At 35.4% G+C, this 22,640-nt stretch overlaps 1 protein-coding gene across 2 annotated transcripts in view; it reads left to right on the top strand.

The window, feature by feature from the left end:
- TRPC6 (transient receptor potential cation channel subfamily C member 6) overlaps positions 1-21,904 on the top strand; it is a 115,749-nt gene extending 93,845 nt beyond the window's left edge. The window contains exons 6-13 of one of the 2 annotated variants that reach the window (XM_033118957.1): positions 429-662; positions 2,528-2,792; positions 4,011-4,206; positions 4,938-5,141; positions 9,745-9,819; positions 17,962-18,045; positions 19,290-19,365; positions 19,901-20,315. In XM_033118957.1, the coding sequence (XP_032974848.1) occupies positions 429-662; positions 2,528-2,792; positions 4,011-4,206; positions 4,938-5,141; positions 9,745-9,819; positions 17,962-18,045; positions 19,290-19,365; positions 19,901-20,052 (1,286 nt within the window). In that variant the 3' untranslated portion in view covers positions 20,053-20,315. Of the gene's footprint in view, positions 1-428; positions 663-2,527; positions 2,793-4,010; positions 4,207-4,937; positions 5,142-9,744; positions 9,820-17,961; positions 18,046-19,289; positions 19,366-19,900 lie in introns of both variants that reach the window. The other variant, XM_033118958.1, reaches the window with a different exon arrangement.
- Positions 21,905-22,640: the final 736 nt, after the last annotated feature.

The raw sequence follows: 22,640 nt of genomic DNA, 5'->3' as shown, positions 1-22,640 counted from the left end.
CTATTCCATGGCAATTAAAATATCGTACCAAATGGCTGCATGCTACTCCATTTGTAGAAGTCCCATAATTACTTCAATTTTGAGTTTATGAGTGTGGGTAGGTTTGCGTATTTTGGTTATAAAGAATCCTGCAATGAACATCTTTTTAATGTATATTTTTATGTGTAGAATTAATGGATCACCGATGTTTTATTGTTTTACGAATCTTGATGGATTTTGTCAAATTGTTTTCAGATAAAGCACTGCTATTGCTGGACTGTGGGATTTGTGGGGGACCTTCATGGGAATTATGGCTGGAAGGTTGGTTTAGGGCCAAATTTTGAAGGGTTTTGAATATCGGGGTGAAACCTTTCAAATTTAATTTGTCTTATTAAAGCGCTAAGGCTGGAATGAAATAGAATTGCTGTTTTAACCCCTTTCCAATGCAGGCATGATATGGGCTGAATGTAAAGAAATTTGGACTCAAGGCCCCAAGGAATACTTGTTTGAGTTGTGGAATATGCTTGATTTTGGTATGTTAGCGATCTTTGCAGCATCATTCATTGCAAGATTCATGGCATTTTGGCATGCTTCCAAAGCCCAGAGCATCATCGATGCAAATGATACTTTGAAGGATTTGACAAAAGTCACTTTGGGGGACAATGTGAAATACTACAATTTGGGTGAGTTTATAGTACACAGTCAATGTATGTTAATAGAAATGCAGAATTTTCTTATAAAAGTACATGTCAGTAGTAGTTTGATTGCTACTCAATTCTCATTGAATTGATGGTTAGTTTCCAGCTTCTTCAGAGTATCTGTATCTGAAGAAGCAAGTTTTCTACTTCTTCCTTTGATTTTTCCTCTGATAGAAACCTCTCTTAATTGCAAGAATCATTTCACAACCTCTTGGGTCACTTGGCTAATTACCAAACACCACTGAGGAGGTCTGTCTTATGTCTTAGATTTATATTTTTCCTTTTGCCTACGAAAAATAGTACACATTTGAGTACCATTTCCATTTAAGATATATAACTTATTTGAAAGCAAGGGAATTGTTGAAGTCTCTGAGAGGGCCCCCAATAAATAACACCTCCCAGGCTTTGAACTAGTTGAGAAAAAAAACAAAAAGTTAATATGGAGGCCAGATCATCACCTCTAATATGATAAATTCAGGGTGGATGACATAGTTCTGAGTCTATTTGTCAATGGGCTCAATAATATCGAACCCCAGAGTTAGGCGGATGTATCCTCCAATGTCTAGACAGCAATGGACAGGGCAGTCCTCCCCTAAGAGGGGGATGGCAACACATGCTTGATCATGTGAGATTCCTCTGTGGAGGACCAGAGAGGAATTCTCAAGAAAAAGAGGGTAAAGCTCAACCAAGTATGCAATTATCCATCCCAATTTAGCAATCTAAGAAGTCCTTCCATCTCCCTAGGAAGAAAGTGACTAAGGGATGGAAATAGGTTCAGTTACTTGCTTAGGGAGAACCTCTTCTTGTAGAAACCTTTTGTGGGAAAAATAGATTCCTTTTGAATACTTACTTTAAACACTTGGATAAGAAATCAGTTAACATTCAATGGACATAGATTTATTGGTTATATCACATAAGGATTTCTTTTATTAACTTTTAGTAATTATTTTGTTTAATTAAATTTTATATACAGACTTTTAAAAAGTCAAAGCTGTCTATCTATATGTAGTACTTATATCCAAAACATTATAAAAAGGAAATTACTTTTATTAGTTTCTTGTATCCTCTCCTAATTCCATTTCTCAGCAAATAAGCAAACATAAATTTATAATCATATTTTTCTTCTTTCTTACACATTGTTTTTGTGTTTTCTTCATGATGCTTTCTTAATTGGGTTTTCGATGACCTGATACAATAATGTCAGAAAAATTTGTAAGTGCATAATTGCTACATTTTTGTGATAAAAATAGACTTAAGTGACCAATAAAATTTACTTTAGTAAGTTTAAATAACTACAAATATTCCACAGCTCCAAATTACACTACAGTGTAATTATAGTTTAAAATTAAACAATAAATGCTACCATTTATTTAGTGCCAAACACTTTTTAAACATGGAACATATGTTGACTTATTGAACTTTCACACCCAATGAGAGAGGTCGGAGTAGTATTATCTCATTTTTAAGGATAACAAAATAAGACTAAAAGAAGTTAAGTAATTTGTACCAGTTTTTTCCAGTTGAGATATCCCTATCTCTATCTCTATATCTCTATCATCTCTATAACTACATCTATATACTGGAATTTTTACATATACTGAGGCCATAGTTTGAGCTGTTAATCATTATTCTATACCTTTATGGCAAATTGCCAGCAAACCAGGAGGGTCATTTTTCTCAATAAATTCATAAGCTCAAATATACCTGACACTTAAATAAACCCTTTAAGATTAGAGACTTCCGGTGGAAAGTAGATTGGTAATGTAATTATATTCTTAACCAGAAAAGAAGTTACCTAAATAAACAGCTTAAAGAAACTCACCATAACTATTGTCTTTGCTTTTTCCCAGCCAGGATAAAGTGGGACCCCTCTGATCCTCAAATTATATCTGAAGGTCTTTATGCAATTGCTGTAGTTTTAAGTTTCTCCAGGATAGCTTATATCTTACCAGCAAATGAAAGCTTTGGACCGCTGCAGATATCACTTGGAAGAACAGTAAAAGACATCTTCAAGTTTATGGTCATATTCATCATGGTGTTTGTGGCCTTCATGATTGGAATGTTCAATCTCTACTCCTACTATATCGGTGCAAAACAAAATGAAGCCTTCACAACGTATGTGATCTAAGATGTGTCGTTGATGCTGATTTCAGATTAAATAATCTGAGTTTAAATGATTACAAATTTAATCAATGTTAGCTTAGAAGTGTTTAAATGTGTCCATGGGATAAATAATGCTTTGGTAAAGATTTATCTCCAGTTCTTGTTTAGCAAAATGAGAAGATTTTTGAATGAGTTGGAAGAGCTCAAAAATATAAGCACCTTCCTAATATTAAGTAATAATAGCTAACATGTTTAGAGCCAGCTAGTGTAATAAATCCCTCACATGCACCATTTTATTATTTCCCTTTCACCAAAATACAAGGAAACCGAAATCCAGAAAAATTAAATAACTTGCTGAATGTTGTATAGCTGCTAGTAGAAAATCTGGGAGTAACCCCTTGTCCACTGACTTAACCACTGTGCCCTCACACTTATGAGATGCCTGGGGCACTGACGATGACAACTGCTTTAATTCAGTTTATTGGATCATATCACTGAGAAGATATTTATCGTGACTAGAGTTTTCACTTATCTTCACAATGGACACACGTTTGTTTGTTTTTTAATTATGTTTGGAATAATTTACTCACATATTAGGTCTTCATGCTTACAATGAGAAGACTTGACTGAAGCATAACCTATTGTTATCCATATTTTTATGAAGTACAGTGTATCAGAGAAATGAAACCACCCAGGTTAAGCAGAAGAGCTGAACTTTGGTCAGTAATTATGTTTTAAGCATTGAAATACCTACCAAGACATGTCAGTGATTTTGGTAACAGGGTCTATGTTTATATTGTCGTCTTTTCCTTACGATGCATACAATTATTAGCTATTTATTGGATGTAAGTAGAAGTATAGATGAGCAGGAAACCTAAAAGGACTCTAACAAATTGTATTATTTTTATTAAAAAATACATTTAACACTTGCAATGCTAAAGCTATGGATTATTTAAGTGTTAACATCTATAGTTATGAAGTTATGTTACTAACATTTACTGAGTGCTTATTTGCCAGATATTGAGTTATGTGCTACATAATCATATCACCTCATCCTTGCAACAACACTAGAAATAAAAGTTATTGAACCTATTTTACAGAAAAAAACAACACCTGAGGTCCAAGGAAGTAAAGAATTTGCAGACATTAAACTAACTCACTTTTATTATGGTACCACTGTCATGTATTTATACATTTTATTATTTCCTTTCTCTCTTTATTTTTTCCCAGAGTCGAGGAGAGTTTTAAGACACTGTTCTGGGCTATATTTGGGCTTTCTGAAGTGAAATCTGTGGTCATCAACTATAATCACAAATTCATTGAAAACATTGGTTATGTTCTTTATGGAGTCTACAACGTGACAATGGTCATTGTTTTGCTGAACATGTTGATTGCAATGATCAACAGTTCATTCCAGGAAATTGAGGTATAATCTCTATACACGTGTATATTTTGTGTCTACAAATTTCAACTATTCTACCAGCAGTGCTGGAGAAAATACGGACTGCTTTCCCTCCTTTGTTCTCTCCCTGTTTGATGTACTTGTTTGACCTGTAACCTAGAAATTTTTAATTCTTTGATTCCAAATGCAGCATGGATGGGTATGGTGGAAGAGTAAGCCAAGAGGAAGAGAAATATTATCTGATTCGTTATTATTTTTTAAAAAAATTAGAAATACTATATCAGCATGAATCTATATTTCATTCAAAAATATATTGCTTATGAATACGACTGTTCTCTTTTTTGAGTAATGTTCAAAATTGACCGTTTCTCAAATTTAGTGATTATAAATTTTTGTTCCAGAAATCTCAGTCAGTGTCCTAAATTAATCAAATGAGTGATTTGTTGCAGAATGAAAGAGTGAAAGATTCTTATAGTTTTTTTTAGAGTGTAGGAAAATACATTTATATCTTTCAGTGTATTTATAAACACTTGCAGTTTTGAGATCTGAGTCCTGTAAGCCTAATAAAATTTTAGACAGATTTAGGAAAGTGTGTGAGTAGAGCCCTAACATTTTGATAAAAATCTTGGAGCAGCCTTTGGGGGCTGAGAGTATTCCCAGGCATCATTACTTGTATCTAAACCCACAATGTTGGAAGCATCCCAGTAATTTTGTTTATGAATTTCCTTGCTAAACTGTCACGTGTATTTGTATAGGATGATGCTGATGTGGAATGGAAATTTGCAAGGGCCAAACTTTGGTTTTCCTACTTTGAGGAGGGAAGAACTCTTCCTGTTCCCTTCAACCTGCTGCCAAGTCCAAAGTCCCTGTTTTATCTCTTACTGAGGCTTAAAAAATGGATTTCTGAGCTGTTCCAACGTCATAAAAAAGGTTTCCAGGAGGATGCAGAGATGAACAAGGTAATTTGACTTGCTAATTTATAATTATACTTTTAAATGTTGTGGCCATTATAAGTACTACACTGCATCCCTTTAAAAAAAAGCAGTCCATTATGAAAGGTCCATCCATTCCGAAAGTAGTCACCTGGCTCAGTATGCGCCTTTGGCTTATGTCTGTTTAACAGGAGCACATTGGATATTTCCTACTTAAAGGCATATAAAAAATAATGAAATATACCTAAAATAATATGTGTTACATTTTCTGCAGTGGATACTGAAAGGGAGAGCTATTCTGGGTCCCATTTTTCCTGTTGCTGCTATATGTCTGTCACTTTACCTTCAATTTATACAGCGAGGTAAAGCTTCGGTAGCTGGTTATGATTTGGGGGAATTTGACAGACTCTTAAGTAACTTCTACATTGAAAAGTTCAGAAATCAATTTCTCACATGCAATGTGGAAGATGAGGCTTGGCAGTAAATTGTTCAGGGAAGATCTAAGGGGTTCTAAAGTGGAAACGATAATCCCATGAGGCAATGCAATCTCAAGAAACCATTGCTTAGATGAGGGGATAGGATGATCACAGTATGTTCAGAAATCTTTAGAGCACCTGTGGAATGTTGCGTATAACTGTGTGTGGAATAGGGGGTAGAGAGGGGTGCTTACTCTATGTAAAGAACTCTGCTGACTGCAGTAGTCTATGTCAGGAGGACTAGATGCATCGGGAGGAGGAGTTCCAGGATGGCGAGAGGTGGGGATAGGGTATCATGTGATGGGGAATTGAAGGAGCAGGCTATTTCATCTAAAGAAAGAGGACTGAAGGGGGACAGATTAATACTTTCAAATTCCCACTTTTGAGTAGGAAGGACAATTGAGTTTTGTCCCTTCAAAAATAGGAAGAGAGGCAACAGGTGAAAGTGACAAATAGTTCAATTTTAATTCTATGTATAAACAAACTTGTAATAATGAAATCTGCCAAAAGAGTGGTAGGCTATCTTAGGAAGTAATGAGCTCCCTGTCATTGCGAGTAATCAATAGCTACTGGATGGCCATCTTTAGAATATATAGAAGATCTTCTTACACTGGGTAGGCAATTAATTAAGTCAAATGATTATAAAAATGCCTTGCGCTTATAAGATTACACCATTGAATAAAAGGGAAGCATTCTAATTCCTGTTCCATTTGCTCTTACTACTTGGGGTCTCAGGTGAGTAATACACTCTCTGAGCTCTAGTTTCCTCAACTAGATATAAAAATTATATTTACATCACGAAGATCAAATGAAATGAATATGAGAAAGTGCTTTGAGAATTCTAAATCCCACTTTTAATGTAGTTAGTAATATAATTATTTTGTGTTGGAATTTTGGAAAAATATGCCATCTATGGCATTCTTTCAGATATATAACTTATTGAATTCAGTGGGTTGAGTGGCAAAAATTTCCCGTACTTGACTTAATATGATTAAGTGTGTAGTTTAGAGGTATGATTAGAACTGCAATTTGAGAGAATGCAATGTCCAGAAGAAATGTCTAAGCACTAATCAAAGGGAAGACCCCAATAAGACTAAGCTTCTCTCATTGAAACTTGCTGGAGAGTTAGACCAGATGACTTTTAAAATATGGAATAAAGGAAGAATGAAATTGGTTTCATATTTCCAAATGTACAATTAGTAACAATACTCATTTTATTATCTATCTTTTTATTGTCCATAATGTAATATTATTCAATAGTGAGTTTATGAATGACAGAAAAATTATACTATGTTCGAAGTGATAACCTAAGCACAACTTGGGAAATGTCCAAGAGACAAAAGTGATTAGTGTATTTACAGGACACTTTTCATTAAGCAATTTTTACCTGACTTTACAAGTTTTCTTCTGAATTCCTAAGGACCACTTTAGCATGTCCAGTTGCAAATTCCAAGAATCCTAGAGTCAGAAAAGGTTTTAAATATACAGTTCAACCTTCCCCCCAACCCCCAATGAAGAATACCTCTCTTGGTTTTTGTAGGTGGTTGCCTATCCCATGTCTAAATACTTTCAATGATAGAACTGCTCCCAAATTGTGGTTATTTCAAAGCATTTGATGGTTGAGCAACCCTACTTGCCAAAAGGTTTTATCTTATATTGGACTAAAATCTCCCTCTTCTTCTGTAACTTCTTCTAAAATCTGTAACTTGTGTGAGTTCCATTTTTGTCATAGAATAGTTGGGCTATCATAGTTTGCAGTTCCATTTAGAGATATCAGTTGTTTATCTTAAGTTTGATCCCATGCTTGATTAAATCAATTTTCCCCAATTGCTTTAATCTCTGTTATTTTGCTTACTTTCCGTGTTGCTATTTTAAGCCATTCCCCTATAGAAATATTTTTTCTTTTATTTAATTAGTAATTTTAAAAATAATTTTTATTAAATTTATTGGGATGACATTTGTTAGTAAAATTATATAGGTTTCAAGTGTACATTTCTATAATACATCATCTGTATATTGCATTGTGTTCACCACCCAGAGTCAGTTCTCCTTCCATCACCATATATTTGATCTCCTTTACCCTCTTCTACTACCCCTCTCCCTACCTCTCTGGTAACCACTAAACTGTTGTGTGTTGTCTATGAGTTTTTGTTTGTTTGTCTTAGTCATTTGTTGCTTTCAGTTTTATATTCCACATATGAGTGAAATCATATGCTTCTCGATCTTTTCTGTCTGACTAATTTGCTTAGCATGACAATCTCAAGATCCATCCATATTGTCGCAAATGGCAGTATTTCATCTTTTCTTATGACCGAGTAATATTCCATTGTATATATGTACCACATCTTTATCCAATCATTAATCAAAGGACACTTTCCATGTCTTGGCCATTGTGAATAATGCTGCCATGAACATAGGGGTGCATATATTTTTACCGATAAATGTTTTCAGATTTTTTGAGTAGCTACCCAGAACGACATTGCTGAGTCATGTGGTAATTCTATTCTTAATTATTTGAGGAACCATACTGTTTTCCAGAGTGGCTGTACCAATTTACATTCCCACAAGCAGTGTATGAGGGTTCCTTTTTCTCCACAACCTTTCCAACACTTGTTATTGCTTGTCTTGTTGATCATAGCTATTCTAATAGGTGTGAGGTGGTGTCTTATTTTGGTTTTGATTTGCATTTCCCTAATAGCTAGTGAAGTTGAGCATTTCTTCTTACATCTGTTGGCCATTTGTATATCTTCTAGGGAGAAGTGTCTGTTCAAGTCCTCTGCCCATTTTTTAATTGGGTTGTTTGCTTTTTGCTGTTGAGCTTATGAGTTCTTTACATATTTTGGATATTAGTCCCTTATGGGAGGCATTGTTTGAAAATATTTTCTCCCATTCAGTTGGTTGCCTCTTTGTTTTGCTGATGGTTTCTTTTGCTTTGCAGAAGATTTTTAGTTTAATATAGTCCCATTCATTTATTTTTGCTTTTACTTCCCTGGCTTTTGAGGTCAAATTCGTAAAATCCTCTTTGAACCCAAGGTCCATAAGTTTAGTACCTATGCTTTCTTCTATGCAGTTTATTGTTTCAGATCTTATATTTAGGTCTTTGATCCATTTTGAGTTAATTTTGGTATATGACAGCTACCAGTCTAGTTTAATTCTTTTGCACGTGGCTTTCCAATTTTCCCAGCACCATTTATTGAAGAGGCTTTCTTTTGACTCCTCTGTCAAAAATTATCTGCTCATTTATATGTGGGTTTTTTTTCTGGGCTCTCAATTCTGTTTCATTAGTCTGTGTGTCTGTTTTTCTGCTAATACCATGCTATTTTGATTATTATAGCTTTGTAGTATAAACTGAAGTCAGGGAGTGTGATACCTCTGCATTGTTCTTTTTTCTCAGGATTGCTTTGGATATTTGGGGTCTTTTGTGATTCTATACAAATCTGATGATTTTTCGTTCTATCTCTTTAAACAATGTTATTGGGATTTTGATGGGGATTGCATTAACTCTGTACATTACTTTGGGTAATATAGCCTTTTTAACTATGTTGATTCTTCCAATCCATAAATACCGAATATCTTCCCATTTCTTTGTGTCTTCTTCAATTTTTTTAAATAAAGTCTTATAGTTTTCAGTGTATAGGTCCTTCACGTCTTTTATTAAGTTTATTCCTAGGTATTTTATTCTTTTTGTTGCCATTGCAAAAGGAATTGTTTTTTTAATTTCTTTTTCTGAAATTTTATTGTTAGTATATAGGAATGCAATGGATCTTTGTTACATTGATTTTGTGTCCTGCATTTATTTATTGTATTTATTTATTGTTTCTAATAGTTGTTTGGTGGTGTCTTTCGAGTTTTCTATATAAAAAATCATGTCATCTGCAAAAAGTGACAATTTGACTCCTTCGTTCCCAATTTGGATGCTTTTTGTTTCTTTCTATTGCCTGATTGCTCTGCCTAGGACTTCCAATATTATGTTGAATAACAGTGGTGACAGGGCCATCCCTGTCTTATTCCTGATTGCAGTGGGAAAGCTTTCAGTTTTCACCATTAAGTATTCTATTAGCTGAGGGTTTGTCGTATATGGCCTTTATTATGTTGAAGTACTTTTCTCCTGTACCCATTTTATTAAGTGTTTTAATCATCTATTTTTTTAAAAGAGAAATGAAGAAAAGAAATTTGGAATGTTGGAAAGTCATGAAGACCTTTCAAAATTATCACTTGATAAAAAACAGGTAAGATCATCTTTGAAAATATGAAGTCAAGCATATGATCAGGCTAATCTTTTCAGAGAAAAGAACACATGTCTAGACGCAATTTCAAAAAACAGTTAATAGACACATTAAAGAATTTAACTATTTTAACAGAGCTCAAAGAATCTGTTATTAAGAGATGGAAATATGCTTATGTTCAATTAGGCAGCAAAAAGAATTACACATGTATTTAAGACATACTAAACATATTTTTGGAAACTGATGGGTGATAGGATATAGGAAAAGTGATGTAAAGAAGGAAAAGTTAAAATAATGGAAGAACTTGCCAGGCACCTGATGGAGATATGATAAACTAAAGTATTGGCAGTTCAGGTGGACATTATACACATCTAGCAGAACCTTATTTGTCAGTAATCAAGAAGCTGTTAAAAAAGGCACCATGAGAATTCAATGGCTGTTGTAAGTCGGCACTGCTCATAATGAGCAGTGTGCGCTGAAAATGCATCTGTTCCTTAATTTGGAGTGGCAGAATCCCCAATAATGAGGACATTTGCTTGCTTCTTGTAGCATGCGCATAGTAGGGGCACAATAAATGCTAATTGCTAAGGGAAATTATAAATGAATTAATTGGGAGAATGGCAATGTATCACATAGGACTTATGTTCAGTTGTACATAATAAAAAAACCCCACATCACGGTGTTTTTCAAGACAGTTGTATCCTCCCTCTGCCCTCATTTAAATCTCTAGAGTTAGGCAATACGGGACTGTTGCCAGGTGGGGTCTATGTGATCTTCTTGGATTTTTGTGATAGTCAGATGCAAGATGACAGCTTCACCTCTAGTCATCACATCCACCTTTTAGACATAGGGGAAGGAATAAGGGCAAAGGAAATGTGAGACGTGCCCGCTGAATCTGCCACCACTCTCAGAAGGGCCTTCCACAATTTCTGTTGTTACATCACATTAGCCAGAACTATGTGAAGGGGCCGGCCATCTCCTGGGACAAAATGCTGAGGAAGGAGGGTATTTTGTTTAGTTTTTAAGCGAAGTATGCTACCTCCCTCAACAAAATAGGAATACTGTTAAGTACTGATATCAAAAGAGCACTGAATTAAGTACTCAAAAGGTTGGGATCTCATCTCATCTCTGCCCCTTTAGCAATTCATTGAACTTCTCTGAACCTCAATGACCTCGTCTATAAAATAGGAATGATCAAATTGTACAAGCCATCACACAGGATTGTTGGGAGGATTAAATTGTAAATTACAAACACCATACAAATGTAAAGTACTTGTTTTAGATAAGTTGCTCTTTTGCCATTTGGTCATAAATTACTCAATAAAACACAAATAAGTCAGGGTAAGTTGGATTGTATAGTTTTCCAGTGAGAAACTACTTATGCTGAAATTATAATGAATGCATGATACCAAAAATCACTGGGCAAATATGAGAAAAATTCAAGGAGAGTCAAATGCCTTTTTTTCTTTATGATAGAGGCTATAGTATCTCTCAAATCAAATAATTTTTTTTGTAGTTTCTCCAAAAATGTATAAAATTAAAGTCTGCTTTAATCATCTGAAAAATACATTTTATATCTTTTAAACAAGGTTTGGATCCCCTTACACTTTTCAATAGCACGTAGTTTAATCCTAGATTAAAACAAACTCTATAAGAGCAATACAAAGCCTTTGGTATCTGACCCTAGTTGTGGATCAACAAAATATTGATTCCAATATCAGTTTAACCATCTAGAGACCCTTTTGCGTAATCATTTATTGTGGCAACCATGGAGAGGTGTCACTCATACCTCCTTCAGGAGAGAGTCTGCTTCAAGGAGTGTGGTCAGCTGACAGCCTCTAGCTGCATCACCTTTGGGATCCCATGGAGCTCCCCAACATGGACATGCTCTTTAGGGCCTGGGCATTTCTTGCCAGCACAGGACCCCTCTTGGGGCAATTGTTGCACTGGAGCTTCTTGTTGGGCTGGCTGACTTTCTCAGACAATCTTTTTACCTTTCCCTCTTTCACAGGGGAGCTGAGCCTCACAGCCTGGAAGCTTTTTTCTGCCTTCTTCTGTTCCCACTCCCCATTATCTCTCATAGGCATAGTTCTAAATGCATCTCATACTTCTAACTTTGTCTTGGAATTTGATTCCTGGAGAACCAAATCAATACAAGTGTCTACTTTATTTTCCCTTGCCATGTACGCTTCTGATGAACAAAAGTCGAGGCAAATTTCACATAGCTTACTTTTTTCATGATACGTTATCTCAGGAACTATGCTCCTGAGAAAATGTTTTTTAAAGCAATCATTTACATTCCCAATCATTTTTTGCCTTTTGTTACTGAGATGGGCTCCTATTGGAACCTGTTTAGTTCCGATATGTGCTAAGAAAAACTCTTATTGTTCATTCTTATCCAAGTCATGTGGCTTTTGCTCATTCCTTTTCATAAAGTCTATATCTAAAATTACACAGCTAAGTTTCTATTACACTCAGGTTTTCTCTCTGACTCCTTGAAGTTTAAGGTGGTTGGGTTATACAAAGGCTTCCTTCACATCTGCTTCAGGTATACCATAGAAATCACTAGGATGAGCTGTATAAAAATAGTTTTTGAAACAAAGTAAGCAAAACTTATTTATTATTTTTGATCATATACTTATAAAATTCACTGACTTTGGTGGTTGTAGCATTAGCTTTTCAGATATGCAGTCGGAGAGAATAGCATAAATTAAAAGTCGATCTCTACCATAATATATTACATGTGTAAATCTGAAAATGCCAACTAACTTTTTGAATAATGGCTGTTTCCAGCTCCAGAACAGATCACTTTCAAGTTGTCAGTTTTAGAGCAGATTTTTACACCATATACAGTAAGCCAATATGGAGCATAGACATGCTATTTTAGCATTTTTGGTCCATTCTTCACTGGACCGAGATGTAGAAATTTTAAAAAATCAGTTACATATCCAGGACTATATCCTTAACTTTTAATTAAATCAGAGGCTATCTTTTTAATCATCCTATGAAACAATCACATGAAGTAGTGATTCCAATTTGTCACTCTCACCACGACCACTTTTCTGGGTGTTTTTGTACAAATTCCCAGTCCTCTTCTCTAGGTCTATTGAGTTATGGTCTCTGGCCTGGAATGAAGCCTGGAAATATGTATGTTAGTAAAACCTCAGGAGAGTCTAATGCTCAGCTGAGTATGGGAATCACTGAATATTTCATTCTCTGAATAACTTAGTCATGAGCTTAGACATGTCAGTAAAAAGCGATATTTGGCAAAGTAGTTCCAGTATAAATAAACTAGATTAAAACTAGCCATGAAATAGGCCTAAGGTCACATAGTAGACAGTTTTAACTTCTGCACAATAATAACAGCTACTGACACTGGGAGAACATCTATTGTATGTCAAACTATGTATTCTACATACCTTATCTCTTTAATCCTTACAGTAGCTCTAGAAGAATGGTAATATATTATTTTCCCTATTTTATACATTGGGATCCAATAGAGGTAAAATGTCTTGCCCAAAGTCCCATTTCAGACAAGTGACAGAGCCAGAATTCAAATTCGCATCTACTTGATTTCAAAGCAAGAGGTTTACAAGCACTGTACCACATGGTTTCATTTCATGTCTGCATTTCCTGCTGACTCAATCTATGCCTTACACCTTTTCAGTTTGTGGTTTTGCCCCTGACCTCGGGCCATTTAATGGCTGTGGGGAATGGGAGACACCCAGAATTGTTGCTATTTCCAACAAATTAATCCATTCCAAAGACTATGGCCTACTCCTTCCTCCTAATGAATAACAAACAAGTTATTTAGTGTTCCTCACTCTAATTCTACGGTGAAGTTACCAAGACATGAGAAGTGTTAATAAACTAATTACTAGGAAATGGACATGAAAATGAAAAAGAGACAAAACATAAAGAATGCACGAAATGTGTGGTAGAAGGTATTTTAAAAAAGGATAGGCAATGGGTCATTCAGAATTGGAGTGTATATTTGCATATTAATCAGGAACAAAGCTTATACCCCATTCTTCCTGCTCCCACTCAACCAGCTCACCCTTTCCGCTTCCATCTCATTATACATGTCAATACCATCTATAAATACCCCCAATGCCTAAGGTTTAAATAGTATTGATAGTACAAATTGAATTCCCTTGACTTTCCAGTGTATGTTAGTAGCTGTACATAGAAACAATTATATATTAGAATTTTCTGCCACCAAGTGGTAATAATGCTTCTTTGCACCATTGAGCAAGTTTTTCCTTACATACTATTGTATTATTCAATTTCAACATGTACTTATTGAAGACCTACTATGTACTAGAAACTGATGATAAAATTTCCTGAAAAAAATGTTATATATCTGCGTCCAAATTCATATTTCAGATGGAGAGCAGAACTAGTTACATAAAAATGATCCAAATGAATTTACAATTGTTTCGTCATATACCATTTAACTACATCTACCAGTAGTTCCCCACAGGGGTAATTTTGCGCCCCTACCACCAGCATTCCCAGGGTGTATTTGTAATTTATGGTTGTCGCAATCAGAGAGGGGAATTGTTATTGGCATCTAGTGGGTAGAGGCCATGGATGCTGCTAAACATTCTACAATGCACATAAAGCCCCTCACAATAAAGAATTATCTAGCCCAAAGTGTCAAAAATGTCTCAATTCAGAAACCCTAAATTCTGTTCACTGAGTGCATGAAGGGGAGAGCTGTGTGTCGGGCAGAAACTACCAACACACTGTAGCTGTGGTCTCTACAACATCTACACTCTGGAAAATCCACAGTCATACACATTCTCAAATGAACAGAATATCGTTTTCCAGTTTGGGGAGCTTTATTACCTCTTCTGTGCCATCCAGTGTGTTATGTTATAAGGCATCTGCCTCATGCTTTGAAACCAATTCACTCTGTTTCCAGATGTATCTTTATAATGTAGTGGAGCGGTAACCAACTGATTCATAAACCTAGACTGTACATGTCTTATGTAATAAGTTAAGTCCATTAGTGACCCCAAAGTACTTATTTCACTGATTTTACCGACTGACAATTTTTGAGCACTTGCCACATGGTGGGCAATGCTGGCACAGGGATAGTGGGATGAACTAAACAAAGTTGGTCCTTCCATAGAGCTTAGAGAATGTAGACAATAAACATGTGACTAAGCCAATGAATAAAATAATTACCAGTTGTGAAGTAGATTATGAAAGAAACAAAAGGCCAAGCTGGCTCCAGATCTATTTTTCATGGGTTGGGCAGGGAAAGCTTCTCTGAGAAGCTTATGTTTTAAGCAAAAATTCAAAGGATGAGACAGCAATTCAGTCAAGCAAAGAACCAGGCAAAGAGGGTTTCAGGAATTGGGAACAGCAAACCCAGAGGGCTTAAATTAGAAAAGAGTGAATGAAAGAAGGTCTGTGTGACACTAATATAATATTAAGTTTCAAAAAAAAAATAGGTTATTTCCACAGGCATGGTGGGTCCTGGAGCTGCCCTAATGGAAGACAATTGGCATATAGAGTATTAAGGATCATACATTTGCCTTTAAAAAACACTTGAAACCTATATAATTTTACTAACCAATGTCACCCCAATAAATTTAATTTAAAAAAAATACCTCAAAGAAGCATACTTTTTCACTTTCCTATTTCCACAAACTCCTTTTGGGTATACTAATAGCCTCTATTGAAAGAAGAAGATATCAAATTAATGATTTGCAACCATAGGTTGTGAGTTCATGAATGGATAGTAAATAATTGAAAGGCATGATGCACAAAGATTCCTTTTGTCTGGATCCTTTCCCTCTGATTATGAACCTGTCCTCATCCTCCATTCTTTATCATTACAATTGGGGGATGAAAGTGAGCTTGAACCTGGCCATCACATTTAATGATATACTTCAGGTATAAATCATAATTTGAAAGCCATGAATAATTATAGCATTATAAAAATAAATGAGTAAGTGAATGAACTAATCAGAAACAGTTTGGGAGACAATGAGGAAAAACAGAGGGTTGCTAGATGGGCGGGAGGGGTGGGGGGTGGGGGGGAGGGTGAAGGGATTGGAGGGCAATCGGTGACCATAGGATGGCCACGGGCTTGAAAATTAATCTGGGGAACGTAATTTGGTGGTTACCAGAAGGTAAAGGGGTTGGGGGGTGGGGGATGAGGGTGAGAAGGATCAAATGTATGGTAATGGAAGGGGAGCTGACTCTGGGTGGTGAACACACAATGTGATTTATGGATGATGTGATACAGAATTGCACACCTGAAATCTATGTAATTTTACTAACAATTGTCACCCCAATAAATTGAAAATAAATTTAAAAAAAATAAAAAAATAAATGAGTAATTATATTATTTTAAAATAATTAAATATTATAATATTAAAATACATTGAAGTTTGCATTAATTTCACAAATTCATGAATTAGCAGAACTTGAAGGACCATGGAAAGTTGACTAGATCACTCCCTTTATTGTCAGAAGAGATTATAGAAATTTTCAGCATCTTGCCTAGTGTTCCATAGCTAACACTGTGGCAGAGCCAGATTTTAGTCATCAGGTATCTGTCAAGTGCTCTTCTTAAGAACCTAAGCTGTCTCTCTTTGGTTAATTTGGGCAATTGTATAATTTTATCTTAATGTTTTTTAAAGTAAATATAATATAAAATAAACATGGACAGTTTGCTGATATTTTTAGAGAAGGTGAAAGAAAAAGGAAAATAGCTACATGAAAAAGGGTGTTATTTAAACAATATTATCAAAATTGTATATTGTTTTTTATAGATTTTATCAGCCTTGCCATATTTTCCTATTATTATAACTCAGATAGACCATAATTGTTTACAATCTTCATTAGTACCCATAACCTAGCATAGAACCTTAAATATAGAGGACATTCAATACCGTGTTTCCCCGAAAATAAAACCTAGCCAGACTATCAGCAATACTGTGTCTTTTGGAGCAAAAATTAATGTAAGAACCAGTCTTATTTTACTATAATATAAGACTGGGTCTTTAATATAATATAATATCATGTAAGGTAAGGTAAGATAAGATAAGATAATAATATAAGACCGGATCTTGTATTAATTTTTGCTCTAAAAGGCGCTTTAGAGCTGATGGTCTGGCTAGGTCTTATTTTCAGGGAAACACGGTACATACTTGTTCAATAGATGAATGTGTACATAGCTGTTTTAATTCAGCCTGTGGGCATTTAAAAATTAAAACATCGAAGTCAAGGATTTTCATTGAATCTCACTGAGCTATTCTTATAATAACTTAAATGTCATTGGGAAATAAGGATCAGAGCTGTCTCTGAAGACTTTCCTGAAGTTTCTTGTTCCCTGGAAACAGTTGTGTACTCAAAACATACAAATTTGGAGCTGCTCTGTTTCACTCACATTCTCTTTATTGTTTATTTGTAAAACCATTTTTTTTCCCTTTGGAAAATGCCTTCAACCGTTTTTTTTAATCATCCTCTTAGCATGTTAACATGGTATGTTAAAACCTGTATTGTAGATTTCTTTAATTCTTTGATATTTGCTTGTTCAAGCAAATATATTATTTGAAAATACTGCCCAAATGGGATACTACACAGATCCTAAAGTTCAAATGGATTAGATAGTGCTTTCTTAGCACCTGAATTCCGTTCCACAGGAGTCTCACCCTGATGTTTCTTCGGGATCGCATCACACACCCTAGTGCATGTGTGGATATTGGATATTGTAGTCCATCGTGCTGGCCTGTTGATCTGTCATCAGTGGACTTCTGAGGTCACCGCCATTATTTTCCCAACTCGTCTGCCTTTTCCTTTGTCATAGATGTATCTGTGGGAAGGTTAAAGCACGACTCTCATTATAACATTATTGATAGCCATGAAGTCTAAAAGACTCCTCAGACAACCTCTAATAGCCACTGAGTGACTGAACACACCTGAAGTGCCCATGATTTGTCTTGGAAGACAGAATAAGAAGCAAGTTAAGTTAAATTGGCACTCCATATGTTGATAGAATTACTTATACTCGTACACAATATATGAGACTATTTATTAGTTCATATATGTAATTAATAAATCTCATCACATTGTTTAAAAGAAAAATTAGATAAGAATCTTTTTTTTTTTCCCCCCAAATTACAGCTTGGGCATAGTAAACAATCAAGTATAAGGAGCTCAGAAGATTTTCAATTAAATAGTTTCAATAATCCTCCAAAACAGTATCAGGTAAGCAGGAATTTTTAAATAAATAAGGCTAGTTTTTGGTTAATATTTAGAATCTCAAACTATGTGATTCTTTAATTGAAAATAAACTGGTATGATATTTTTTTCTTGAGATCAAAATAATGCACTAGTTCAACAAATATTTATTGAGTAACTACCATGTACCAGCCAATTTCTAAGTACTGGAGATTCTTAGGTAAACAAAATAAATGAAGTCTTGGTATCATGGAGCTTAGAGTCTCCATGTTTATTGTAAAAAGTCTATCCTTCCTAAAATCATAAAGAAAAGAGTAAAACCCCACCACTGAAAAATAAAAACTACTTGCTTTTGGTGAATATTCTCCCAGATGGTTATATGTATATGTATACTCATAATTTTACATATATTTTAACATTATTGTATTAATGAGTTAATGCTTATATAACAAGTAAGATAATACTTAATATAACATATTCATATTAACTTTAATGATGTATAATATTCTTTTGTACAAATACTTGATTATTTATTAAAATAATCCCCTATTTAAGGGTTTATTTTTCTACTCTTATGCATAGTGCTACTATGAATATATTTGTCCATGAACCCAATTACATCCTTAGAATAAGCTCTTGAAAGTGGAATTTTATTATCTGCCATTTCATTTTGGGCTTAGGTAGTAAGATTTGGTTTTACTCCATATCTACTCAGAATTTCCTGTACACATGCTAAGCCTCCTGCTTTTCATCAAAAGTATGTAGTAAAAGCAACATTCTCATGGTAGAAGCCCAGGTACTGGAGAAATTTGATTACGTTGAAACTGGCCATTTATAAGTTTCTAGCAGCATCAAGTCAAAGCTGGTTACATTCCTTGGTTAAGGGAAGGGAAGAACATAAATGAATGCACACTTGCTAAATTTCCCGTTTCCACTCGCAGCGCTGAACACCTTCCACCTGTCCAACTGAAAGGGTTTGTCTTGCTCTAGTACTTTTCAAAGAAAATACGCACGATGAATCACGGATTAGATGTTTACTCTACACTTGCTCTTTTCTCAAGAATTAACTTTTGAGTCATTAGCCCAGGTGATGTGAAAATTGCTTTAACCACCTGGAGATAGTATGCATTCCTGGGCAGGTAAATCATCGTAATCTTTGGTAGCGATGGCTTCTAAAGTGCTCACTACTGGAAGAAAGAGTCAAACCTGTGCCAGTTAAGAGGTTGGTCATGGACATAAAACTGAGATGGATTTTTCTTTTCTCTCTCTAGAAAATAATGAAGAGGCTTATTAAAAGATATGTACTAAAAGCCCAGATTGATAAGGAGAGTGACGAAGTGAACGAAGGTGAGTTGTACACAGGGACCAGTTGGCCCCTGAACATGAGCCAGGATGTGGGGCCTGATGCAGAGCTGAGGGAGGGATGGAAAGATGGGTGTGGGAAAGGTGAGGTTCAAGGGGAAGACGGGACCTCACCAATCATCAATACTATTAAATTCTGGGGAAATAGGCTATTTCTCCACAGTTGGGGAACAGATGCCACTTGCTAGATAAGTGTGATTTATATGGGGGACTTGGAGGGAGGAGGAAGTGGTGGGGAAAGGTGAAGGGCTCTTCCTCTCAATCCCTGAAACATTTGCCACCAGCGTTTCCCTTTACTTTCAGAGGACTTTTGTTATCATTTTTCTTTATAATCTTTCCATTAACCAAAATACTCAGCTGAGAAAATAGAAACCTGCCCCATTAGGAAGTTATTTCCTTTGAAAGGATTCAAAATACAGATTGGTGTGGAATTAGGACTGATTTCACTCTACCCTAGAATGGCTAGTTTCTCTGCGTTATGTATTTCCAGTTGACTTCTTATCACTCTTGTTTTTTAAAGGGGAACTAAAGGAAATTAAACAGGACATCTCAAGTCTCCGCTATGAACTCCTAGAAGAAAAAACTCAAAATTCAGAAGATCTAGCAGAACTTATCAGAAAACTTGGGGAGAAATTGTCAATGGAAACAAATCAAAAGGAAAGCAATAGATAATGCAAAGAATCCCCCAAAATCCATATTTATTTGTTCACTTGAAGCCATATTATTTTCTGATTTATTTTTTTAAGTACCAGTGTGACCACCTTTTAAATAAGAAAATGTTCAAAGATAATTTGAGTCACCCTGTCATCCAGAACCCTAATATTAAATATTTTTCATGGATAAATTTCATTGTTCAGGCTAGAGATTGAAGGTTATGATGCAGATTGTGCCCAGTTGTTTGGTGCTTATTTTAGAAACTGCTTTCTTGGGTATAAGTATTGTGACAATGGGGTTGCCATGGAGCATCTGCCTGGGAATTATCTCAGCTGGCAGGGGGCAGACATATCGTTCTGATGGTGACTTCAGGCACCTTCCTGCCTGCTCTGTGGATCCCCTGATGGTGATTTCCAGACCTGAAATCTAGAGAAAAATAATCTACGGCCATTTGGAGAATGTTTAATCATCTACCCCACTTAGCCCTTATAGAATATGATTGATAATGTTGGTGCCAAATGGGGTTAAATCTTTCCCAAATTTTCTGATTCATCTCTTTGAAAATGTTACATTTCCCAGTTAAAAAATGCTTCCTCCGCTGAACCCTGGAAACATGGTTCAATTGTGTGTGTTTCTGTGTGCGCACATGCGTACACATGAAATTCTTGCCCTATTTTCTTTTGCAGCCAATATAGACCCTCAAAGCTCTTTATGTTATAATTTTTTATTGTGACTGAAAAATTATTGACCAAATGAAAACCCTTTATTGGAGAAGTATCAAAGCTACAAACAATTGTGGTCATTTAGCCCAATTATAGCAGTTTTGTCCCATTTCCGAGGGCCTTTACAGGTGAAGTCCCACATTTGGCATTGAATGTAAAGAAAAAAAGTGCTGAAGGGACTTGCAAATACCTACCTGCTATAGTCAGTATGTCCTACCCTCCTCTCAAAATACACAAAATAGAAAATTGCATTTGTGAGCATCCACTAAGAGGTTATTACTAATTACCAATGATGTGAGGCATTAGCTAAAACAACTAAAAGAGAGAAATGGAGATTCACCTATTCAACTACCCGAAGACTATCAATACTTAGATGATGCTGGCCATTAACTGAAAGTGTAGCTTTAAATTCAATAGAGAAGCTTCAAATGCAAAATTTTAACGTCATTTTAAAGATAAAATGGTCACAGAAAATCTGTTTAGCCCCAAATTTCGCTGAACTTAAATCAAAGAACTTTGACACAACCAGCAGAAAATATAGCTGAAATTTTATATTCAGTGATTTTTGTCTTTGTGAGTATTATTTATTGAGAAGTTATTTTTTTTAGTGATACAGAAAAGGTCTATTTTCAAATGTTTTGTGACAGTATTTGAATCAGAGGGTGTAAAAATTAACCTCCACCAAATGTGCTATCAGCAAATTAAAATAATCTAGTATCCACAAAGCTTCTGTATTGTGCCATGCAAGAGCTTGCCCTTCATGACAAGGAACATTCTATGACACCAAATGAGCTTGACTCTAGAAGAGTCTAGAAAAGATACTCAAAGTTCTCAGTGTCTTTTAAGTTGGGCTGACCTGACAAAAAAGTTTTGGGAAATGTACCAGTCTTGACTGTGGGTTCCTCAGTAAAAGGCATTGCCATAAAGTATCACTTGTTATTGCTTAAAATTAATACGTCCTAAAGTCAACAGATTTTCCTCAAAGGTCAACTGAGTTGGCACCTCTTCTCATTTCTTTTTAATTGAAAGATGAGAAGATAAACCAATCATATTTTAAGAAAGGTTTTTTTAAAATTCCAGCAAGAGCTTAATTAAAGGCATATCACCAAAACATGGTCATAAGCATGACCATCCTTCCTAAGTCTCAAGACCACTGGCTTTAAATCCTGTATTTGTGTTGCAGTCAGCTTAACATTTTGAAATAAAGTGATTAATAAGTTGAAATTTATTTATCCAAACTGTTCTCTCTCTCTCTGTCATGTTTCTCCTCTCAGATTTGGTGCTTTTGGGAAGTTTGGGTACCATAAAAGGGACAGAACAGTGGTGTCTAACCCTCTGACCGCATAGCTGCTCCTTGAGTCCAAGCCATTTCCACTCCTCATGTCAGACCCACCAGCAAACAAAATGAAGTCCCTCTTTTTGCATTGCCTAGTTTTACCCTCTGCTGTTCTTATTATTCTGAAATGGAGAAATAACACAAATTCAATATGATTTTACTCAGCATGTAAAATGAATTAGCAGAATCTACTGTCTGCTTAAAATGAGCCAGAAATTGAAAGGAATAGAAAATGAATGTCTGACCTCAAGGAGCTGGCAACCAAGTAAAGAAACGGGAGTTAATACAACCATAAAAAATGTTCACTGAGCACCTACCATGGGCCTGGCACTGTGATAAATGCTTTCCATGCATTATCTAATTTAACCTAACTCAGTGCTTAGAACAACTGTGTGAGGTAAATACTATTATTCTCCTCATTTTAGAAATGAGAAAATGGAGGCTTTTAGAGGCTAGGTAACTTGCACCTAGAGTTAAGTGTCAGAGTTTGTAACAAAACCCAGGCCTGCCTGACGGCAGAGGTCTTACCCTGGGGTCTTGACCAACTA

Source organism: Rhinolophus ferrumequinum, chromosome 11 (genome assembly GCF_004115265.2).
Source record: "Rhinolophus ferrumequinum isolate MPI-CBG mRhiFer1 chromosome 11, mRhiFer1_v1.p, whole genome shotgun sequence".
NCBI classification, from domain to species: domain Eukaryota; kingdom Metazoa; phylum Chordata; class Mammalia; order Chiroptera; family Rhinolophidae; genus Rhinolophus; species Rhinolophus ferrumequinum.
The sequence above is the reverse complement of the archived record's forward strand: the minus strand, read 5'-3'. Positions and strand labels throughout refer to the sequence as shown.